Source organism: Crotalus tigris, unplaced genomic scaffold (assembly GCF_016545835.1).
Source record: "Crotalus tigris isolate CLP2741 ecotype Arizona unplaced genomic scaffold, ASM1654583v1 scf7180000018055.714482, whole genome shotgun sequence".
NCBI lineage: Eukaryota > Metazoa > Chordata > Lepidosauria > Squamata > Viperidae > Crotalus > Crotalus tigris.
Window position 1 is genome coordinate 655,442 of NW_024096798.1, and position 24,641 is coordinate 680,082.

The 24,641-nt window shown below is 45.8% G+C and overlaps 1 protein-coding gene across 1 annotated transcript; it reads right to left on the reverse strand.

The window, feature by feature from the left end:
• Positions 1-2,132: 2,132 nt before the first annotated feature.
• Positions 2,133-24,139, reverse strand: LOC120309692 (cytochrome P450 2J2-like). The gene is made up of 9 exons (XM_039347190.1): positions 23,571-24,139; positions 19,649-19,811; positions 16,295-16,444; positions 14,905-15,065; positions 14,111-14,290; positions 12,125-12,266; positions 10,593-10,780; positions 4,151-4,292; positions 2,133-2,558 (listed from the first exon to the last, which is right to left on the reverse strand). The coding sequence occupies exons 1-9, from the start codon at positions 23,733-23,735 to the stop codon at positions 2,380-2,382; spliced, it is 1,470 nt and encodes a 489-aa protein (XP_039203124.1). The 5' UTR covers positions 23,736-24,139; the 3' UTR covers positions 2,133-2,379.
• Between the last annotated feature and the right edge of the window lie 502 nt (positions 24,140-24,641).

The following is a 24,641-nucleotide window of genomic DNA, read 5'->3' on the forward strand; positions in this document are numbered from 1 at the left end:
AATAAACAAAGATAAGATCACAAAGTGGAAATTACAAATAAACAAAGATAAGACCACAGCAGATGGACGGAAATGGCCAGGATGACCTTTTAAAATGTAAAGCAGCTTCAAAGAAAATGGAGAAAGGGAATGGGAGGGTTTCTTAAGCATGACTGCATTGGAAAAGGTATAAATTGTATATCTTGGAAACTGCTCTTTGCGCTCGTGGAACCCAATCCACTTTGGGAAGCGTCCAGGAGGGCGCGTTTGCAAACGCCTTTCTTTTTTTTTCTTATTATTTTTATGTTTTTCTCCAATAAAACTTTGTTTTGTTAACCAGACTTGTCTTCGTATTGTGAGTACCAAAATTTGGAGTTTTTACATCTCACAGAAGCAGGACCAGAAAGCAGGTACACCAGAAATAAAACAAATGCACATTATTGTTTATACAACACAACACAGAATAATTTGAGTTAGAAGGGACCTTGGAGGTCTTCTAGTCCAACTGCCTGCTTAAAGGAGGAGACCTTAAAAAACTCACTTAACAACTGTCTTGCTTAGCAACAGAAAGTTTGGGCTCAGTTACGGTCATTAGGTCGAGGACTACCTGTCACCAGTTTGGTTCAAAAGCATGAGCTTTTGTGGGTTTTAGAACAGAATAGAGCTGGAAGGGACCTAGTCCAGCTCCTTGCTTAAGCAGGACAACCTACACCATCTCAGACAGGTGACAGGAAGTGGTTTCATGTGGCCCGCAAAGCAGTGGAAAGAGTGAGGGAATGGCCCTCACTGCCTTGGCTCTGGCCCAGGCCGGCCGGGAGCCAATGTACAATTTTGTGGTGGCCTTCTATGCTGAAACACATTCAGTCTTAGCTCCACAAGGCCATCTAGAAACAGCGAGGAACCAGCCCCTGCTGTATCGGCCCCGCCCCCTGGATGCATGCTGGGGAGGTGTCACCCTTTGTGAGGAATGAAGAAATGGACCATGCCTTGGTGCTTGCCCCAGTCCCACCCCCTTCTGCCAGAGACCCTCAGATCTGTCCCACTCCTGCCCAGGCCCCCACAGGCACCCTTGACACAAACGATGTAGAGCTGGCCATGCCCACCCAGTAGGCCACACCCACTCCATTCACACCCACCCAGGCCACACCCACCCGCCCCCCCGAGGACAACCGGAATGCTGATGCGGCCCTCAATGAAATTGAGTTTGACACTCTTGACCTATGCACTTAAATGACCCGGAGGCTGTTAATAATGACATGTTTGCAGCCCCCAAACCAAGCTTGTAGAATTTCAATTGTACAACATACCATACCATACCTATGACCATAATTGAGCCCAACATTTCCGTTACTAAGCAAGATATTTTTAGAAGAGAGCTTGGCCACATTTTACGACCTTTCTTGTCAACGATTGTTAAGTGAATCGCTGCGGCTGTGAAGTTACTAACATGGTTATCAAGTGAATCTGACTTCCCCTTTGACTTGGCTTGTCAGAAGGTCTCAAAAAGGGATCACGTGACCCCCCGCCCCAGGACACAGCGACCACCGTATCTATGATCCTGTTGCCAAGCCTTTGAATTTTGTTCACATCACCATGGGGATGCTGCGACGGTTGTAACTGTGAAAAACTGTCATAAATCGTCGCAACTTCGAACACCACAAAATGAATGGTTGTTAAGTCGAGGAGTATCTGTATTGTAATAAGCTTGAATGGATAGACATTTGCTTCTGAGTAGCTTCATTTTGTGGGAAGTCAGCCCCCCCGAAAAGGAAATATTAAAAGGGCAGAAAAATATATTTCCTCAAAAGATCTTAAAGAAGCAGAAAAGCAGGCCCAGTTTTTCTTAATAGCCCCAAGTCTCCCTCCCCCAAGCAGAAACCAGCTTTGTAGAAATGCAGATGTAAATAATCCATTCAGGAAGGTTGAAGCTAGAAGATTAAGAAGACAAAGACACCTAAAATCTACATACCCCACCCTACCTCTAAGATAGGACATAATAGGATTAACTCACAGATTCCAAAGGGCACACCCAGACTCAGGTCAGAATACATGACACAGGAAATACAAACAGGAAACAACTCCAAACAAAAGGCTCCACAGGGTATAAAAATCCACTCCCTACATGTGCTCGCTCCCTTTTCTTCCAGAGCCATCTTCCTGTCTATCTCTCCTCTTCAATAAACTGCAACCTTCTTTCTAAAGCAGTCACCATGTTGTTTATTCCCGGCTTGGACTGAACCATGATGAAGACTTTTCCTTCAACAGTTTTATGCATTTTGGAGACAAATAAGATGGACAAAGATGGTCCAGGAAGATTGAGGACATCTAAGAGCTTAAGTGAGAAGATGTGAAATGGTTCCAAAATCTTTCTCTCTTGCTCCATCAACTTCATCTGGTGACTTAGCGTGGAAAAGCGCAGAGGTTATACGGGAAGGGCTGGCGGGTGGTCCCTGTGATTTCTCCAAAGCTGATGTCCTTTACTCCTGGTGGGAGCTGGTACTTGAACGAATGGAGAAGGTTGGCGAAGAAAATGAAGAGCTCAACTCGGGCCAGGGACTCCCCCACACAGGCACGGCGCCCTGTGAGGGAAGGAGGAAGCAAAAGCCATTGGTTTAAGGGAGGGTTTAAAAACAAAAGGAAGCAAATTTCAAATGAAATAGTACTCTACCTAGATATTTGCCTTTTTACATAGCTGCCAAGGAATAATGACTATGAATTAAGGACGGCCACCTTAAATGAAGCATAGATGGGGGAAAAGAGCCAAACTTCTAGAGAAGAATTAGTACTTACAATGGTGGCTGGATCTCTCTCTCTCTCCCTCCCTCCCCCCCTCTCTCCATGTCTCTCTCATCTATCCATCCATTACCTATCGTCTCTGTATCTCTGTATTTATTTATCTATCTCTATCTAGCATCATCTATCTAGCATCTCTCTATATCTATCATCATCATCTATTAATCTAGCATCACTCTATCTATCTATCTATCTATCTATCTATCTATCTATCTATCTATCTATCTAATCTATCTACAATCCTTTCTATCATCTTCCTTCCTTCCTTCCTTCCTTCCTTCCTTCCTTCCTTCCTTCCTTCCTTCCTTCCTTCCTTCCTTCCTTCCTTTATCTATTATAGTCCTTGACTTGCAACCATTCATTTAGTGACCATTCAAAGTTACAATAGAACTGTAAAAAGTGACCTATGACCGTTTCTCATATGGCCATTCCAGCAGCCCATGGTCACATGATCAAAACTGACTGCTTGGCAACTGGCTCATATTTATGACGGTCGCAGTGTCCCGGGATCATGTGATCATCTTTTGTGACTTTCTGACCAGCAAAGTCAACGGGGAAGCTTAACAACTTAACAACTGTGTTACTAACTTAAAACTGTAGTGATTTACTTAACAACTGTGGCAAGAAAAGTCATAAAATGGGACAAAACCTACTTAACAACTGTCTGGCTTAACAACAAAATTTTTGGCTTCAATTGTTCTTTGCAAGTCGAGGACTATCTGTATTTATCATTCCTGGCAACTTTAAGAAGCTTGGACTTCAAGTGCCAGAATTCTCTAGCCCAGTGGTTCTCAACCTTTCTAATGCCGCGATCCCATAATACAGTTCCCCATGTTGTGGTGACCCCCAACCACTTATACATCATCGGGTGCCAGGGGCCTGGCCAAAGAAAAGGGGGAAAAAATGGCGGACAGCCTTGTTTGGTGACCCCCGTGAAATGGTCGTTTGACCCCAAATGGGGTCCCGACCCACAGGTTGAGAACCACTGCTCTAGCCAGTGTGCAGGCGGGGGAATTCTGGGAATTGAAGTCAATACTTCTTAAAGTTGCCAAGGTTGAGAAACATTGCTCTAGAGCAGGGGTCTTCAAACGTGGCCCTTTTATGACCTGTGGACTTCAACTCCTAGAATTCCTCAGCCAGCCTCCATTTTGTTTGTTAGATTTAAGAACAGGGGTCTTCAAACTTGGCCCTTTTATGACTTGTGGACTTCAACTCCTAGAATTCCTCAGCCAGGCACGTATGAGTGGCTGAGGAATGCTGGGAGTTGAAGTCCACAAGTCATAAAAGGGCCAAGTTTGAAGACCCCTGTTGTATGGTTTTTAAAAAAATCAGTTCAGCTGGGTTCTGGAAAGAAGAATCATATTGACCCCTTCTTTACCTGTTGAGAATGGCAAGTAAGCTTCATTGTTCACAAAATTGCCTTCAGAATCAAGGAAATGCGCCGGATTGAATTTCCAAGGAGTCTCCCAGTACTCTGGGTCATACAGCACTGAATGAGCATTGGGCAGCAGTAGGGTTCCCTGGAAGTGTGGGGAGGGGGGAGAAAAAGGAAAGGTGAGTTCTTGTTTTATAAATTATCTGTTCAACCATCCTGAGAAGGAGGCCAAAAATTCTGCATGTTTTCTCTTTCCCAACAGTGGTGGGAAGGTAAGGTGACCAACCGTCCTCCTTTAGGGAGGACAGTCCTCCTTTTGTAAGTTCTGTCCTCCCTCAAAAAGTGTCCTCCTACATGTCCTCCTTTTCGATAGTTGAAGACTAATCTGCAGGGCTTTTTTTTTCCCTCATAGAATGCTCAGAATGGCATTCTGGTACCTTTTTTTGATCTTTTTTTTTTTTTCAACTTTTGCATGAGCTGTGCTACTCCCCCTATTGGCTTTCGAAAGCCAATAGGAATTGCTGCTGAGCGCAGCCGGCAAACTTTGCACATGCAAGTTGTCTGCAGCAAAGGCAAATTGGCAGGAACTTTGCACCCCTCCCTGCTACCCAACTACACCATCTCCTAGTTAGTCTCAAAGATACCTGGAGGAGACGGGAGCGGCAAGGCCACGGTAAGTTTCTCTTGATCTTCGGCCCTGCTAGGGCAATAATGGCTGCGGGCGCAAGAGGCAGGGGTGGCGGGGCTGCTGCGGGCGGGGATGTGAGGGGTAGCAGTGGCCGGCTGCTCCCCATGCTGTGGGAGCTGCAGGGCCGGTTCTACACGGGGCTGCGCAGGGTGGGCGGTGGTGCTGGCGGGGCGGCTGCAGGTGGGGTGTGTCGATGGCGGGCTGCCCCCGAGGGCCAGAGCCGGCGTGGCTGGTGCTTTGGGAGCCGCGGGGCCCGCTCTGCATTTATTATATTGTAGTGTATTCTGTATTATTGTTGCAATGAATAAAATGTTTCTTTTATGTACAATATTTTTTTTCTTCAATTTATTTGTGTCCTCCTTTTCATTGTAAAAAAGTTGGTCAGCTTAGGGAAGGGCAAAGACCCAGCTGAATAAGCTGAAATTCAGAATATGGCATACAGGCTAGAACAGAATTTATCGATCTCAGTAACTTTAAGGCGGTGGACTTCCCAGCATTCCCTCGCCAGGATGTGAAAAGGTAGTCCTCAACTTATGACTGCAACTGAGCTTGGCAATTACGTTTATAAGTTGTCCTGGTTTTAAAGCCGTCGCCACTTAACCAGCTGTGGCTGTTAAAAGCAAATGCTGTGTTCTTTAAGTTAATTGTTTGCTATGCCCCCCCTTTTTTTGCTGTAAACTGGAATTAAATGTCAGTTTTGGGCAAAAAAAGTCATAAATCATGGTCATGTGACCACAGAATGCTGCAAACAATTGTAAATGTGGGCCAGTTGAATTAGAATAGAATAGAGCTGGAAGAACTTATAGTGTCCTCCTAGTCTCCTAGAAGCAAGAAGCCGAAACACCAGCCTGAAGATGACGAATTGGACTTTGTCAAAATGTCGCCAAGACACTTCCAATTTGACGCGGGAGAAAACCCGAATAACCAAAGACACACACACACACACACACACACACACACACACACACACACACATATATATATATATATATATTTTCTGAGGTTTTCGCGGGTATTTGTATGTAGGTCTTTGGTTGTTCGGGTTTTCTCCCGCGTAAAATTGGAAGTGTCTTGGCAACGTTTCGACGAAGTCACATTCGTCATCTTCAGGCTGGTGTTTTCAGCTTCGTGCTTTGAGCAGCAATGTGTGGTCTTAGCTGTTTCTTCCTTTTAACTGCCAGTGGGGGTATGAACTGATTGGGTGGGAGCTTGGCTGTGTTCTGATTGGGTGGAGGTGTGTTCTGAATGGTTAGGGGCTTGGCTGTGCTCTGATTGGCTGGGGGAGTGTTCTGTTTGGTTGTGCTCAGGTTAGTCTGAGTTGCAGAGGGGTTTAAGATTTTGGGCTGCCTTGCTATTTTTTGGCTTCTCGTTCGTGGTCGTGCCTCCTCTTCATGGAGGGTGTCAGTTTGCTTCATGTATGGATTGGAGGGGTTTAAAGTGGCTAATGATGCAGCTGTGGTCTGGCTTCTGGTTTGTGGTCGTGCCTCGTCATCGGTGTGGCTTTGGGTTTGTTTTTTGCGTGGATGTGTGGTGGTGACATCCTGTGTGGTTTTTGTGAGTGTGGGTCTGGTATCATTTTTTGTGTTAGGGAGTCGTTTGTCAATAAGGGCGGGTTTCCAAATGGCTGGTAGGCGGGAGGTATCATCTCGCTTGTTCATGCTGTGTGGGCGTTTTTCTATCTCGATGGCTTCTCTGATTATTCTGTTATTAAAATGTTCACTTTTGGCAATGGTTCTGGTATTTTTAAAGTCAATTTCATGTCCTGTGGCTTTAAGGTGTTGGACCAGGGAAGATGTTGGTTCCTCTTTTTTGACTGAGTTCTTATGTTCTTCAATGCGTGCACTTATTCTTCTGTTGGTTTGTCCGATGTATGTGGTGGGACAAGTGGTGCATGGGATTTCGTATACTCCTTGATTTTCTAATTCAATTTTATCTTTGGGGTTTCTAAGGATGGTGGATATTTTTCTGTTTGTGCAGAATGCTGTTTTGATGTTGTGTTTATGGAGGATCTTACTGATTCTGTCTGTGGTGCCTTTTATGTATGGGAGGAGGGCTTTGCCGTTTTCTTGTTCTTTGTCTTGGATTTTAGTGGGGGTTTCTTTTTGGATTAGGTTTGTAATCTTATTTCTATGGAATCCATTGGATGTTAGTACATTGGTGAGAGTGTGTAGTTCGGGTTTTAGGTGTTGTTCGTCAGCTAAGCGTTTTGTTCTGGAGATGAGTGTCTTGGCTACAGAGTTGATCTGTGCTGGGTGGTGGTGTGAGAGAGCGTGCAGATAGCGGTTTGTGTGTGTTTTCTTCTGGTAGATGGTGTGTCCTAGGGAGCCATTGGATTTCTTGTAGACTAAGACATCCAGGAAGGGAAGTTGGTTGTTAGCTTCTGTTTCCATGGTGAACTGTATTTTGGGGTGTAGGCTGTTGAGGTGTGTGAGGAAGTTGTCCAGTTTTTCTTTCCCATGTGGCCAGATTATGAAGGTGTCGTCTACATATCTGAGCCAGAGTTTGGGTTTGTGATCCGATTTTTCTAGAGCTTGGGTTTCAAAGTGTTCCATGTAGAGGTTGGCAATGACAGGTGAGAGGGGTGATCCCATGGGTGCTCCTTCTGTTTGTTTGTATTTTTGTCCATTATAGATGAAGTATGTGTTGGATAGGCAGTGGTTGGTCAGATCTAAGATGTGTTTGGGGGGGTTATATTTGTTTTGAATAGCTGTCAAGGCTTCTTTGATAGGCACTTGGGTGAAGAGGGATATGACATCGAAGCTCACTAGTAGGTCGCTGGGCTGTAAGTTTTGTTTCTTTATGATCTCTATAAACTGGAATGAGTTTTTTACGTGTGAGGTGATGGATTCTGCATAGGGCTGTAGTTGTTTGGCGAGAAATTTGGCTAGGTTTTGTAGAGGTGAGCCTATGGAGCTGACTATAGGTCTGAGTGGGGTTCCTTCTTTGTGTATCTTGGGGAGACCATAGAGTTTAGGGCATCTGGATGATTTCTCTCTGGGAATGATTCTTTGCTGGATCTCTTCGCTAATGGGGGAGGCTTTTATTTTGGATCTGGTGGTTTTTTCCAGGTAGGTGGTGGGATCTGTATTTAGGGGTTTGTATGTGGAGTCTTGGAGTAGGTTGGTTAATTTGGTTTGGTAGTCAGATGTGTTCATAACCACCGTGGCGTTGCCCTTGTCTGCTGGTAGGATTATTATGCTGGTGTCTTCTTTCAGGTTACGTAGTGCTGTCTGTTCCTCTTTGGGTAAGTTGCTTTTGGGTGGCTTGCTGGTGCAGAGGATGTTGGTGATTTCGAGTCTGATTCTGTTAGCGTCGTCGGGGTTGAAGAACATAAGAACTCAGTCAAAAAAGAGGAACCAACATCTTCCCTGGTCCAACACCTTAAAGCCACAGGACATGAAATTGACTTTAAAAATACCAGAACCATTGCCAAAAGTGAACATTTTAATAACAGAATAATCAGAGAAGCCATCGAGATAGAAAAACGCCCACACAGCATGAACAAGCGAGATGATACCTCCCGCCTACCAGCCGTTTTGGAAACCCGCCCTTATTGACAAACAACTCCCTAACACAAAAAATGATACCAGACCCACACTCACAAAAACCACACAGGATGTCACCACCACACATCCACGCAAAAAACAAACCCAAAGCCACACCGATGATGAGGCACGACCACAAACCAGAAGCCAGACCACAGCTGCATCATTAGCCACTTTAAACCCCTCCAATCCATACATGAAGCAAACTGACACCCTCCATGAAGAGGAGGCACGACCACGAACGAGAAGCCAAAAAATAGCAAGGCAGCCCAAAATCTTAAACCCCTCTGCAACTCAGACTAACCTGAGCACAACCAAACAGAACACTCCCCCAGCCAATCAGAGCACAGCCAAGCCCCTAACCATTCAGAACACACCTCCACCCAATCAGAACACAGCCAAGCTCCCACCCAATCAGTTCATACCCCCACTGGCAGTTAAAAGGAAGAAGCAGCTAAGACCACACATTGCTGCTCAAAGCACGAAGCTGAAAACACCAGCCTGAAGATGACGAATGTGACTTTGTTGAAACGTTGCCAAGACACTTCCAATTTTACGCGGGAGAAAACCCGAACAACCAAAGACCTACATATATATATATATATATATATATATATATATATATATATATGATCAATCAATATAATAATGCAAAAGATGTTAAAGATTCATATACAACTGAAAGCAGAGACCTTTTGGGGGGGACTGATGGATAAGCTACTGGGGGGGAAAAACATGGAACTTTGTTTTTATATATGAAAGCTGTACCAAAGGTACAATTTAAATTTTGACAATTTAAATTATCACATCATCATCAGACTGTTGGAAGGGACGTTGGTGGTCTTCTAGTCCAACCCCCAGCTCAGGCAGGAAATCCTATGCCATTTCAGACAAATGGCTGTCCAGTCTCTTCTTAAAGTCCTCCAGTGTTGGAGCACCCACAACATCTGGAGGCAGGTTGTTCCACTGATTACAAATGGTCACTACAAACTTACAAACAGTTGTCAATTGAGGATTACCTGCCCTTACAGAACACACTGGTGCTGCTTACTTTTAACCTATTTCTCTGGCTTAGTGTTTTGCAAACCCAGCCTCTGTGGCTTGTTTGGGATTCAGTGTATTGCAACAAGTAAGAAAACAGTCCTTGCGTCACTAAGCGGAATGTAAATTTAGCCCTTATTCTGCAAGGCCTGAGCTCTTAACTTTTGCCAATAAGTCTCCCACAAGCTGCTGAGAGTGAGCAGGGGAGAGGGAGAGATGGAGGGAGAGAGGGAGAAAGAGGAAGGGAGGGAGGAAGAGGGAGAGGGAGGAGAAGGGAGGGAGAGAGAGGAAGGAAGGGAGGGAGGGAGGAAGAGAGGGAGAGAGGGAGAAAGAGGAAGGGAGGGAGCAAGGGAGAGGAGGGAGAGAGAGAGGGAGAGAGAAGAGAGAGAGAAGGAGAGGGAGGGAGAGAGAGGAAGGGAGGAGGGAGGAAGAGAGGGAGAGAGGAGGGAGAGGGAGGGAGGGAGAGAGAGGGAGGAGAGGGGGAGAGAGAGGGAGAGAGAGAGGGAGAGGGAGGGAGAGAGAGGAGAGGAGAGAGAGAGAGAGGAGGAGAGAGAGAGGGAGAGGAGAGAGGAGGGAGAGAGGAGGGAGAGAGGGAGAAGAGGAGGGAGGGAGAGGAGGGAGGGAGAGAGAGGAAGGGAGGGAGAGAGAGGAAGGGAGGGGGGAGAGAGGGAGAGAGGGAGAGAGAAAGGGAGGGGGCGAGAGGGGGGAGGAAGAGAGAGAGGGAGGAGGAGGGAGGGAGGGAAGAGGAAGGGAGGGAGGAATAGAGAGGGAGGAGAAGGGAGGGAGGGAGAGAGAGGAAGGGAGGGAGGGAGGAAGAGAGGGAGAGAGGGAGAAAGAGGAAGGGAGGGAGCGAGGGAGGGAGGGAGGAAGAGAGAGAGGGAGGAGAAGGGAGGGAGGGAGAGAGAGGAAGGGAGGGAGGGAGGAAGAGAGGGAGAAAGAGGAAGGGAGGGATGGAGGGAGGAAGAGAGAGAGGGAGAAGAAGGGAGGGAGGGAGAGAGAGGAAGGGAGGGAGGGAGGGAGGGAGGAAGAGAGAGAGGGAGGAGAAGGGAGGGAGGGAGAGAGAGGAAGGGAGGGAGGGAGGAAGAGAGGGAGAAAGAGGAAGGGAGGGAGCGAGGGAGGGAGGAAGAGAGAGAGAGGGAGAGGGAGGGAGGGAGAGAAGAAAGACTTTTACCTTTCTAATTGGGAATCCCAACATATCAAAGTCCTTCAGGCATTTCCGCAAGGGTCCAGTGATCGTAATATTGCTGTAGCGAACAATTTCATGTAGCACGGCGTTCGTGTAGGGTAATCTGTTCCGATCCTCGTACGTGATCGTTTGAGAAGGTCCCAGAATGGCATCTATTTCATGCTGGACTTTTTCTATAGATAAATACGTTACAGGAGTTATCTTAATCTGGCCTTTGCCACGAAGTAGCCAACACCGACAAGGTTGAGTACCCAAGAAAAACAACACGTATCGAGACAGGATTTTTGCTTGAAAGTACAGGTAGTCCTCAACTTACAACAGTTTATTCAGCGACCGTTCAAAGATCCAATGGCACTGGAAACAAAGTGACAGCACCATTTTTCACACTTACGACCATTGCAGCGTCACATGATTAAAATTCAGATGCTTGGCATCTGGCTCATATTTATTATGGTTGCGGTATCCCGGGGTGTGTGTGTGTCAAATGGTTGTCCAGTCTCTTCTTAAAAACCTCCAGTGTTGGAGCAGACACAACTTCTGGAGGGAAGTCCTTCCATTGGTTAATTGTTCTTACTGTCAACTGTCTCGTATTTATGACAGTTGCCGTGTCCCGTGGTCACGTGATCCCCTTTTGCGGCATGATCATGGGGGAGGCTACAAAGGTTTTAACTCGGATCTCAGAGTCCTAGTGGACAATCACCTAAATATGAGCCAGCAGTGTGCTGCAGCTGCCAAAAAAGCCAACCAGTGTTAGGCTGCATTAACAGAAGGATAGAATCAAGATCAAGTGAAGTGTTAATACCACTTTACAAGGCCTTGGTAAGGCCACACTTGGAATACTGCATCCAGTTTTGGTCACCGCGATGTAAAAAAGATGTTGAGACTCTAGAAAGAGTACAGAGAAGAGCAACAAAGATGATCAGTGAACTGGAGGCTAAAACATATGAGGAATGGCTGCTGGAATTGGGTATGTCTAGTTTAACGAAGAGAAGGACGAGGGGGGACATGATAGCAGTGTTCCAATATCTCAGGGGCTGTCACAAAAAAGAGGGAGTCAAGCTCTTCTCCAAAGCACCTGAAGGCAGGACAAGAAGCAACGGATGGAAACTAACCAAGGAGAGAAGCAACCTAGAACTAAGGAGAAACTTCCTGACAGTTAGAACAATTAACCAGTGGAACAACCTGCCTCCAGAAGCGGTGAATGCTCCAACACTGGAAGTTTTTAAGAAGAGACTGGACAGCCATTTGTCTGAAATGGTATAAGGTTTCCTGCCTGAGTGGACTAGATGACCTCCAATGTACCTTCCAACTATTATTATTATTATTGTTGTTGTTGTTGTTTTGTTGTTGTTATTGTTATCTCTGAAAAACGGTCATAAGTTACTTTTTTTCAGTGCCATTGTCACTTTGAATGGCCAGTAAATGAATTGTTGTAGGTTGAGGACGATCTGTGGATCATTTTCACCCAGTGAACAGACACCCACATTTCCAAAGCCCTGGCAGCTGCAGTCACCTACCTTGCACATCAGGATATTTCAGCAAATAAAGTAGACCCCAGTACAAAGTGATGGTGCTGGTTTCTGCTCCTCCAATCAAGAGGTCAACAATGGTTTGGACCATGTTGTCCTCCCTTGAAATGGAAGTTGAGTCGTCTTTGCTCTGGAGATGGAATATAGGAGAAAAGGGACGTAAAGCGGGAGCTTTTTCGTGAGATCCGCCTGTCGGAAGGCTAAAAGTTTTCCCGTCGAATCAGCTCTGTTCTGGGTTCTTCTCTTTCTCACTCTCAGCCTCCCCAGGTAGACCAGACATTGCCCTGATGCAGGTTAGTCCTCGACGTACGACAACCTTTGAGCCCAAAGTTGAGACAGTTAAGTGAACATTGCCCTGTCTTACCACTGTCTTGCCGCAGTTAGTAATATGGTTGTTAAGTGAATCTGGCTTCCCCATTTGACTTGGCTCGTCAGAAGGGCACCAAAGGGATTCACGTGACACCCCTGGGACGCCGCAACCGTTACCAAAATGAGTCCGTTGCTAAGTGTCTGAATTTGGCTCACCTGAGCGCGGGGGATGCTGCAACGGTTGTCAGTTTGAAAACGAGTCATAAAGCACTTTTTCGTTGAAATTTCGAACAGTCACTAAAGGAACTGCTGTAAGTCAAGGACTACTTGTAAACTAATTCTGCTTCGTTTTCAGGTTACATTAACAGGTTTTTGCAACTCTGAAAGTGTCGGTACTGTTTTCCCACCATCATCTTTATAGCTCTTCTAAGCCTCTTGATCCATTGACTGTGCAGCTGAGGGCTACACGCCCTCTTATCTGACAGTTCCCCAGGCAGCCCCTCTTCATCAGTCTCCCAAGATCTATCTATTATACCAGGGGTAGGCAACCTTGGCTCTTTTATGACTCGTGGACTTCAACTCCCAGAATTCCTGAGCCAGCATAGCTCAGCTTGGAAGCTTCTCCCTTTCCCCTCAGCATGGCTGGCTCAGGAATTCTGGGAGTTGAAGTCCACGAGTCATAAAAGAGCCAAGGTTTGCCTACCTCTGGGCTAGACAGTCACTTGTCTGAGATGGTATGGTATAGAACAGGGGTAGGCAACCTGGGCTCTTTTCTGACTCGTGGACTTCAACTCCCAGAACTCCTGAGCCAGCCATGCTGAGGGGAAAGGGAGAGATTTCCAAGCTGAGCCAGGCTGGCTCAGGAATCATGGGAGTTGAAGTCCACGAGTCATGAAGAGGCCATAGTTCTCCCATGCTGGCTCAGGAATTCTGGGAGTTGAAGTCCACGAGTCCTAAAAGAGCCAAGGTGGCCTACCCCTGCATTATACCATTGCACCCATTAACTTATGAAGTCAAGAAAGAGGCTGGTGTTACGTATGAGAGGCTGGTCCTACACAGAACAGGGAGTCATCATTTGGATACTGGCTACTTTCAAGGTGTCTGGAGAATGGAGGTGTGTGTGTGTGTGTGTGTGTGTGTGTGTGTGTGTGCGCGCGTGCGCGCGCGCACGCGTGTGCAAAAGTCAAGATGGTAGCAATAGAAGAGAATCTTTGTAGCTCATGGTTCAACTGTGGAATCCCTGGTGCTCTCTGAGTTGTTTTCTTGCAGACGTTTCATTACCCAGCTAGGTAAAACATAATCAGTGCAAGTAAGGAGTGAAGTTTGTAGAGAGGAGGAGGAGGAGGAAGAAGAAGAAGAGGAAGAGGACTACTGTAGAGTCCTTGGTGCTCTCTGAGCTTGGTTGTTTTCTTGCAGACATTTCATTACCCGGCTAGGAACACTGATGTTACCTGTTTGGTAATGAAACATCTGCAAGAAAACAACCAAGTTCAGAGAACACTAAGGACTCCACAGTAAAGATGGTGGCCAGAACTCTGCGATTACAAACACCTTCTTGACCTGTGTCCCTCACTACATGCCCTGGCTAGCCTGTTCCTAGCCAAGATGACTAGTCACGGGAAGGTTGAGCTGAGCAAAAAACTATGCAAAAACCTTCTCGCTTGCCTTGGCTATGAAATCCAGATAGAAATCAATCAGATCCTGCGGTTCGCTGCCTTCTTTCCATCTCTCCTTGTGACTCTGGATCTTGTCCTTGACGAAATTGTGCATGAATTCGTTGTGTTCAAACAACTGCTGGTAAGGCCCCGGAAATTTGCACATGATTGTGGGGAAAGAGTCGTAGACCTGTAGCAAGGCAGCAAAATGGACACAATGCAGAATGACATGAGGTGAGAATTGATCAGCAGGCTATTGGGTGATCTCCACATCCTGCAATGCTTCTTCACAGGTGGGGGATTTATTTCATTTGAAACAGGAGACCCCTTTATCCTTTGTGGACTTCCCAGCATTCCTTAGCCAGCCATGCCAAGCTGGGAGTTGAAGTCCACAAGTCGTAAATTTGCCAAGGTTGGAGGCCTGGCTGAGGGATTCTGGGAGTTGAAGTCCATACATCTTAAAGATGTTGAGGTTTGCCCTGAATGAGATGTTATTTAAAGCCATTTCGAAGCCTTTCGTTTTATGCTTCTCTAGAAAGACTAAGTGAGGTAAACAGGTGATCAAACATTCTATAAAATGACCAGGAGAGCAAACCAAGTATTTGGATTTTTTTAAAAAAAACAAAAAAACAAAACCCACCACTATTTTTTATACAGACCATCAGGAAATGCGAGGAGCATGGACGGTAGTACAGAACCATCTGTGGTCACAATCCCCACAGCCTCAGGACTTGCCAGCCCCGAAGTGGGCCAACTCCAACTGAGAGACATCCACATAATAATAAAGAGAAAAACAGCACTTACCCTGCCCCAGACGCTACCAGGAACGTAGACAATCATGTGGATAGTTTTTAACAATTTGTTGAAATGGGCATCCTCTTCGGGAAAGCGTTGACCGAACACAAAACTGCATATGATGTTTGCAACAGCATGGCCTAGAGCAGTCCGGGGATCAAAGGGTGATCCTGCAAAGGGAGAAAATGGAGCTGGGTTCACACAGGAGGCTTAATCAGAGAGAGTAAAGACCCAGAGGTGGAATCTGTATAGCAGCGGTCCCCAATCTTTTTGGCAACAGGGACCGGTTTTGTGGAAGACAATTTTTCCATGGACTGGGGGGGGGGGGGATGGTTTTGTGCACTACTTAGATCTTGTGCATGCGCCAATGAAGCTTCGCTCACTTGTGTGGCCTGGTTCCTGACAGGCTGCGGACCAGTACCAGTTTGCAGCATGGGGGTTGGGGACCTCTGCTATATAGCATGCTAGGCTGGATTCATACATACATCAACATACAGCTGCATACAGTCTCTCTCTCTCTCTCTCCCCCTCTCTCCCTCCCTCCCTCTCTCTCTCATCTATTTATCTCTGTCTACCTATCATCCATCCTTCTATCCATCCATCCATCCACCCTTTATCTCATTCTCTATCTATCTATCTATCTATCTATCTATCTATCTATCTATCTATCTATATCATCTCTCTGTCTCTGTCTCTCTCTCTCGTCTATTTATCTGTCTACCTTTCATCCATCCATCTATCTATCCATCCATCCATCCACCACTTATCTCATTCTATCTTTCTCTATCTCTCCCTCTCTCTCTCTCTCTCTCTCATCTATCTATCATCTGTGTCTCTCTTCTCTCTGTCTCTGTCTCTTTCTCATTTCATCTATTTATCTCTGTCTACCTTTCATCTATTCATCTATCCATCCGTCCACCCCTTATCTCTATCTATCTATCTATCTATCTATCTATCTATCTATCTATCTATCTATCTATCTATCTATCTCATCTCTCTCTCTCTCTCTCTCTCTCTCTCTCTCTCTCTCTCTCTCTCTCTCTCTCTCTCTCTCTCTCTCTCTCATCATCTCTCGTCTATCTAATCTCCAAGCATTTAGTGGAAAACAACACGTATATTGCATTTTCCTCCCCTTGAATGGTTTTCTAATGTCCCAGTCTCTACCTGAGAGAGCCAGATGTATCCTGGTGGTCTCCTTTCCAAATATTAACTAACCTCAAATATGCTTAGATTCCACAAGCTATGGCTACCTGCTGCCACTCGACCAGGCATAAATTAGAATAATAAAGTTGAAAAGAAGAGCGATGGAGAAAAAAAAAATCCCAACATCACACTGGACCATTACAAGGTTGTTCATTGCTGATTTATTGTGCAGGGAGAAAAAAAAAGGGGGGGTCACCTTTCTTGCTTGTAAACACCTTCAGAAGATTCTGCGCCTCCTCCTGGATCCGGTTCTCCAGGCTCTTCTTTCCCACACCCAGGTTTCGCAACGTCAACATGACAAAGCGCTTCTGCTGCTTCCAGACGGGGCCGGTGGTCATAAAAACACCTGCGGGACAAAGTTGGGACACTTTATCTTTGAGCATAATATCATGGTACAACCGCTGGATTCCCCAAGGTGCTTTTTCAAGAGACAGCTGGATTTTCTTCTTCAGAACTGAGGAAGCTTCTTGGATGAGAAGCGAAACATCTTCAAGGGAAAATCAAGAAAGTCCAGTCGCCTCTTGAAAAAACAGCTTTGGGACAACCAGGACCTGGATGACGGAGGATTCCATGGACAACAGCTGGGTGATTTTATCTCAAGTTTGTTTCAACTGTGACTAACTATAATTGTCGTAACCGTGCTCCGTTGCAGTGTTTCTCTACCTTGACAACTTTAAGATGAGTGGGCTTCAATTCATCCTAAACACGATGACTGGGGAATTCTGGAATAATAATAATAATAATAATAATAATAATAATAATAATAATAATAATAATAATAAGGTTGGAAGGGATCTTGGAGATCATCTAATCCAACCTGCTCAGGCAGGAAGCCCTATACCATTTTGGCCTGTCCAGACTCTTCTTAAAAACTTCCAGTGTTGGAGCATTCACCACTTCTAGAGGCAGGTTGTTCCACTGGTTAATTGTTCTAACTGTCAGGCAGGGTAAAACATATAACGGACGGTTGCTGGAATTGGGTATGTCTAGTTTAATGAAGAGAAGGATGAGGGGGGACAGGATAGCAGCCTTCCAGTATCTCAGGGGCTGCCCCAAAGAAGAGGGAGTCAAGTTCTTCTCTAAAGCACCTGAAGGCAGGACAAGAAGCAACGGATGGAAACTAAGCAAGGAGAGAAGCAACCTAGAACTAAGGAGAAACTTCCTGACATTTAGAACAATTAGCCAGTGGACCAACCTGCCTGCAGAAGTGGTAAATGCTCCAACACTGGAAGTTTTTAAGAAGAGACTGGACAGTCATCTGTTTAAAATGGTATAGGGTTTCCTGCCTGAGCAGGGGGTTGGACTAGATGACCTCCAAGGTCCCTTCCAACTTTATTATCATTATTAAGTTGCTTTCTAAGGAGAAAAGAAATCATTTTTTAAAAATTAATTTGATGTCTTTAGCATGATAATAATAATAATAATAACAACAACAACAACAACAACAATAATAGTAATGGAAAACATCAATTGCAAAAGGCGGCCTTACTCAATTGCAAAAGGCGGCCTTACTAGGAACTGCTTCCATCCTGCAACGATATCTGTAATACCATCAAACATCCACATCTGCCTATCCCAGGTCCTGGGTAAGGACTCGATAGGTAGACAAAATGCCAAATCCAGTCTGAACATCCGGCTGACTGTGCGATGATCCATAATAATAATAATGACAATGAATCATGCCCTTCATCCACACAGTGACATTGACAGACTTATCTACCAAGGCAAATAGGTGGGCGTGGAATGCTACAAGTACATCAGATGGTTGAAGAAGAAAAAATGGCTTTGGAAGAATATCTGAAGAACAATGATGAAGACGCATTGAAATTAGTATATCAGGAAGGCTTACTGATTACTGGAGAGACCAAACTGGCCTACAAGAAAGACCAAATGAAGAACAGAATAGAGGCACGGGAAGACAAAACACTACATGGCCAATACATTAAAAAAAATAGCTGGGAAAGCATACAATAACAAGACTTGGCAATGGCTAAGAACAGGAAAATTGAAGAAAGAGACCAAGGGACTAATTCTGGCTGCACAAGACCAAGCCTTTAGGACAAATGCATATAAAGTCAAAATTGAGAAGACAGCAACAGACAGTAAGTGCTGCCTATGCAAAGAAGTTGAAGAAACAGTGGACCACCTGGTAAGCTGTTGCAAGAAGATTGCACAGATTGACTACAAGCAGCGGCATGACAAAGTAGCAACAATGGTGCATTGGAAGATCTGCAAAAAAATATCATTTGCCTGTAAGCAAAAACTGGTGGGATCATAAAATAGAGAAAGTCATAGAAAATGATAAAATTAAACTGCTCTGGGACTTCAGAATTCAAACAGACAAGCACCTGCAACATAACACCCCAGACTTAACAATTGTCGATAAGAAAGACAAAAAAGTCGGATAGTGGACATGGCAGTGTCTGGAGACAGCAGAATAGACAAGAAAGAACTGGAGAAGATAACAAAATACAAAGACCTACAAATAGAAATAGAAAGACTGTGGCAAAAGCAAGCAAGGGTAGTACCAATAGTAATAGGCTCCTTGGGTGCAATCCCAAAACAACTGGAGCACAACTTGAACACCATTGGCATTGACAAATTTGCTATTAGTCAATTGCAAAAGGCGGCCTTATTAGGAACTGCTTCCATCCTGCGACGATACCTGTAATACCATCAAACATCCAAATCTGCCTATCCCAGGTCCTGGGTAAGGACTCGATAGGTAGACAAAATGCCAAATCCAGTCTGAACATCTGGCTGACTGTGCGATGATCCATAATAATAATAATAAAGTTGGAAGAGATCTTGGAGGTCAACGAGTCCAACCCCCTGCTTAGGCAGGAACCCTACACCTCATTCGCCAATCCTTCGGTATTTAGGGTAAACCCAGAAAGTAGGTTAATTCAATAAGCCTATGATTTGGTGGGCCCAACTCTGAGATAGCTATTTATCCATTATAGGTAGTCCTTGGCTTACGACCACTATTGAAAGCCAAGTTTCCGTTACTAAGTGAGACATATGTTCAGTGAATTTTGAACCATTTTATCACCTTCCTTGCCACAGGTGTTAGAGTGAATCACTGCAGTTGTGAAGTTAGTAACACGCTTGTTAAGTGAAGCTGGCTTCCCCCGTTGACTTTGCTCGTCATACGGTCGCAAAAGGGGATCACGTGACCCCGGGACCCGGCGACCGTCATAAATACGAGCCCCGTCGCCAAGTGTCTGAATTTTGAGCACATGACCACGGGGATGCTGCAACAGTTGTGAGTGTGGGCAAGGGTTATAAGTCTCTTTTGTCAGTACCGTTGTAACTTTGAACATCGTTGTAACACTGTTGTAAGTTGAGGACTTCCTCTCAGCCCGACATTTCAACAAAGGGGTTGCTGTTTTTCTGGGATCAGTTAAAGGGGACCCCCCCTCATCGGTGTCATCTTAGAGGAAAGACAGCCAAGCAGCAACGTTTAAAAATAATTGTGGTTCAAGGCATTACAGACGTGCCCCCAAATCTGGGTTGGTACAATTTCTACGGGAAAATGTTCACAGCTGACCTTTCTCGCCCATCAGATCCTTAAACAGAGGCAGCAGTGGCCTTCCAGAGGTCTCCTCTGAGTAAGTGACGAGTCCTTCTTTCACGGCCTTGCAGCCATTCAGCACAACCACGGGAGCTGCCCCCAGCCAAATGGTGTAGATGTTTCCATAGATGCTTGTTAACTGAAGGAAGGAACGAAAGAGTCACGGAGAAAAAACGGTGTAATGGTTTGAGAGAGGGAGGGAGGGAGAGAGGATTATTTATTTATTTCCAAAGCACCTGAAGGCCAGACAAGAAGCAACTGGACGGAAACGAATCAAAGAGAGATCTAACCGAGAACTAAGGAGGAATTTCCTGACTGTGAGAACCACGAACCAGTGGAACGACTTGCCTCCAAATCTCCAGCGCTGGAGATTTTAAAGAAGAGATTGGATAACCATTTGGCTGAGATGTTATAGGGCTTCCTACTTGAGCAGGAGATTGCACTAGACTACCGCCAAGATCCCTTCCAACTCCCATTGGATTAGAAGTGGTTATTTTTTTTCAAATTTGGCAAGTTTTAAGATGGGTGGACTTTACTTGGACAAGAAGACCTCCAAGGTCCCTTCCAACTCTATTGTCCTGTCCTGTCTCCCCCCTCCTCTCCCTCTCTCTCTCTCTCTCTCTCTCTCTCTCTCTCTCTCTCTCTCTCTCTCTCTTTCTTTCTTTCCAGAACACTGGGTAACAGCTCTGATATTCAAATGCAGGAAGTGGCGATATTTTAGGAGTACTAAAGACCATCTCTTAGGATGTCATTGCCCATGGGCTTCCTTCCTTCCTTCCTTGCTTGCTTCTTCCATTCATCTTTCTTTCCTTGCTTCCTCCCATCCATCCATCTATCCATCCATCGACCCATCCATCCACACTCCTTCCTTCCTTCCTTCCTTCCTCCCTCCCTCCTCTCCTTCTTTCCCTCTTCCCTCTCCTTTCTTCATTCTTCCATCCATCTTCTTTCTTTTCTTGCCTCCTCCCATTCATCCATCCATCCACACCCTTCCTTCCTTCCTTCCTTCCTTCTTTCCTTCCTTCCTTGCTTCTTCCATTCATCTTTCTTTCCTTGCTTCCTCCTATCCATCCATCCATCCATCCATCGACCCATCCATCCACACTCCTTCCTCCCTCCCTCCCTCCTCTCCTTCTTTCCCTCTTCCCTCTCCTTTCTTCATTCTTCCATCCATCTTCTTTTTTTCCTTGCCTCCTCCCATTCATCCATCCATCCACACACAATTTCCTTCCTTCCTTCCTTCCTTCCTTCCTTCCTTCCTTCCTTCCTTCCTTCCTTCCTTCCTTCCTTCCTTCTTTCCTTCCTTCCTTGCTTCTTCCATTCATCTTTCTTTCCTTGCTTCCTCCTATCCATCCATCCATCCATCCGTCCATCGACCCATCCATCCACACTCCTTCCTTCCTTCCTCCCTCCCTCCCTCCCTCCTCTCCTTCTTTCCCTCTTCCCTCTCCTTTCCTCATTCTTCCATCCATCTTCTTTCTTTCCTTGCCTCCTCCCATTCATCCATCCATCCACACACAATTTCCTTCCTTCCTTCCTTCCTTCCTTCCTTCCTTCCTTCCTTCCTTCCTTCCTTCCTTCCTTCCTTCCTTCTTTATTTGCTGGGAATTGAAGCTTCCACACCACCGTTGGGAAATGTAGCATTTGGCAGCTTGCCTTCTGGTTCTGCCTCCTTCTCTCCATATTTCTCAGTTCTATTTCAATCTCCGGAGATTGTGACATTTCTCTTAGACCCAGTTTTGCTAACTTGCTACACTGCCTGGTTTTTACTGGCATAACATTGTTCTCAGGGCTTCTCAGAACAATTTGCCAGAAAGACAGCACGGTCCAGTATGTCTGTTTCAGGTCTGTGCCTGCACTAAACACACGTGCACACACCCCCACAACTGGCCATACAGCAAGTCCTCCAGGTACGACCACAATGGAGCAGAAAATTTCTATTGCTAAGCGAGACCGTTGTTAAGTGAGCTTTATTCCATTTTGCGACCTTCCTTCCACAGTTGTTAAATGAATCACTGCAGTTGTTAGTAACACTATTGTTACGTGAATCTGGCTCCCCCATGGATTTTGCTTATCAGAAAGTTGCAAAAGGGGATCACGTGAACCCGGAACGCTGCAACCATCCTAAATATATAGGAATATTCTAGTTTATTTAAACTTGAAACATATTTTCTCCCCTATTTGTTTTATATGGCTGTCCATTTCAAGTATAGGACTCTCGGCAGCTCACAACATTAAAAACAAATAAGAACATATTACAGCGCAAAAATAAACCCAGAAATAAAATGGGCAGTTGCTAAGCAGTGGTCTCAACCTTTTTAATGCCGCAACCCCCAACCGGTCGTAAGTCCAGGACTACTCAACTGGTGCAGCAGCACCGTTTGCAGAATGGGACTTTTGGCGGGCTCAGCAGGGCAGAGACAGCCTGGACAATTCCTATTGGCTTTTGAAAGTCAATAGAATTAGACTCTATTCAAGAGAGTCTGTTCTATTGGCTTTCAAAAGCCAATAGAATAAAAGGGAGTAGCACAGCTAAGGAAAAGGGGAAAAAAATGGCGAACTGCATTGTTTGGCGACCCCCGTGAAATGGTCGTTCGACCCCAAATGGGGTCCCGACCCACAGATTGAGAAGCACTGTGCTAGAGCATCACAAAAAGCTCTTGGTGTATCCTTTTGTGGGTGGCCACAAAGAGACAGCATTCACACAACATCTACTCTCTAGTCCAGGGGTAGGCAACCTTGGCTCTTTTATGACTCGTGGACTTCAACTCCCAGAATTCCTGAGCCAGCGTGGGGGAACTATGGCCCCCTCATGACTCGTGGACTTCAACTCCCAGAATTCCTGAGCCATCATGGGCGAACTATGGCCTCTTCATGACTTCTGGACTTCAACTCCCAGAATTCCTCAGCCAGCATGGGGGAACTATGGCCCCTTCATGACTCTTGGACTTCAACTCCCAGAATTCCTGAGCCAGCGTGGAGGAACTATGGCCCCCTCATGACTCGTGGACTTCAACTCCCAGAATTCCTGAGCCAGCATGGGCGAACTATGGCCTCTTCATGACTTCTGGACTTCAACTCCCAGAATTTCTCAGCCAGCATGGGGGAACTATGGCCCCTTCATGACTCGTGGACTTCAACTCCCAGACTCGAGCCAGCATGGACTATCAACTCCTTCAGAATTCCTGAGCCAGCCTGGCTCAGCTTGAAACCTCTCCCTTTCCCCTCAGCAGGGCTGGCTCAGGAATTCTGGGAGTTGAAGTCCATGAGTCATAAAAGAGCCAAGGTTGCCTCTACCCCTGGCCTAGTCCGTTCAATGCTACATTTCACACCACATATTACATTGGGGTGTTGTGCGAATCCAACCATTTCGGTTTACTTGCCATTCAGTGGACCTGAGATTAGGGAAGGCCATTTAACCTCTGACCGAATCCCCTGAACTTACCTGGGTAGACTGAACTCATCTCCAAGGGTTGTGTGGAGATTTAGTTCCTGCTTGTGTTTGTAGAGTCCACAGTAAGGCATCTATTGTTGACGGTTGAATATGGTTTTATCCATTTGAATTGGCACACTACTTGGCAGGCATTCCTGTGTTTGCTTTCTTCCAAAGTCCACAAACTCTGCTGTTTGTTCTAGCTAAAGAATCGAGGCTCGCCTCTTGTTTTAAAAATGGGGTTGATTTTTCAAAACAGAGCAGGAAAAGGTAAAATAAAATTGAACCCCACCAGAAGGTTACTTGATCCTGTTGCAATCACCTTTAACGTATAACTGTAGGGATGTGCGTTTGGGTGAGAGGGGACGATCCTTGCTAACATAACCTCTTTCTTTTTCTCCCTCCCCTCCCCTCTCCTGCAAAAATAAATACATTTTTTGGGGGGGGGGAAAACACAAAAATTACCTTCATCAACGGCTCTCGTTTCAGAGCAAAATCCAGCAGCCATAAATTGCCGAGGATGGGAAGAGGAACCGGGCCAGGGGGAAGCTGACGGCGTGCCCATTGCAACTGTAGAAATTGCCAAGCCACCAAAAAGAGGGCGAAAAGCAGAAACCCTTCAACCAGCATCTTCGACGCGACCCCGTCTCTGCAGATCTTCTGGTTTTAATTATTGGAAACTGCAGACGTCCCTTCACATCGCTTCTATTCCCTCGTTTCCTCTTTTTTTCCCCCTCTCCCTTCTATTTATGGCTTAGAAATAAGCAGTTTTTTTTTCCTCTTAATTTGGCCAAGCCACTCCTTCTCTGGTGGTGATTTCCAGTGTTTTTTTAGCTGTTTTCGATGAAAACTGTTTGCAACAGGTCTGCAGGACAGATGAACCCCCCTGCCCTTTTCCTTGTCGCCTGGTGGTAAAATTTTGGATCCGGAAGGATGATGAGCCAGGCCCAACTGGAGAGTTTAAAGGCGCTGGGGGCATTGCCCTCAAAGGGCACGCTTGCATAAAAAAGGGACAATCCGGAGCATGGTGCAAAAGGTATGCCCACGTGTCACCTATCCTCCGCGAGCTGCACTGGCTTCCTGTGGGTCTCCGGATGCAATTCAAGGTGTTGGTTATCACCTTTAAAGCCCTTCATGGCATAGGGCCAGGTTACTTACAGGACCGCATACTGCCGCACAGTTCCCAGAGACCGGTGAGGTCCCACAGATTGGGCCTCCTTCAGGTCCCGTCGGCCAGACAATGTCAGTTGGCGAGCCCTCGGGGAAGGGCCTTTTCTGTGGTGGCTCCGACCTGGTGGAATCAACTTCCCCCCGAGGTTCGAACTACTCCCACCCTGCCGGCCTTTAAGAAAGCCATTAAAACTCTCCTGTTCCGGCAGGCCTGGGGCTGATGTCCCCGGGGGGGGGGGCAGGATATGATCAGACACGCTGTATGAATGTATTTATTTTATTGTTTTATTGTCATATTATTGTTTTAATTTTGTACGCCACCCTGAGTCCCTTGGGATTGGGCGGCATATAAATTTTAGAAATAAA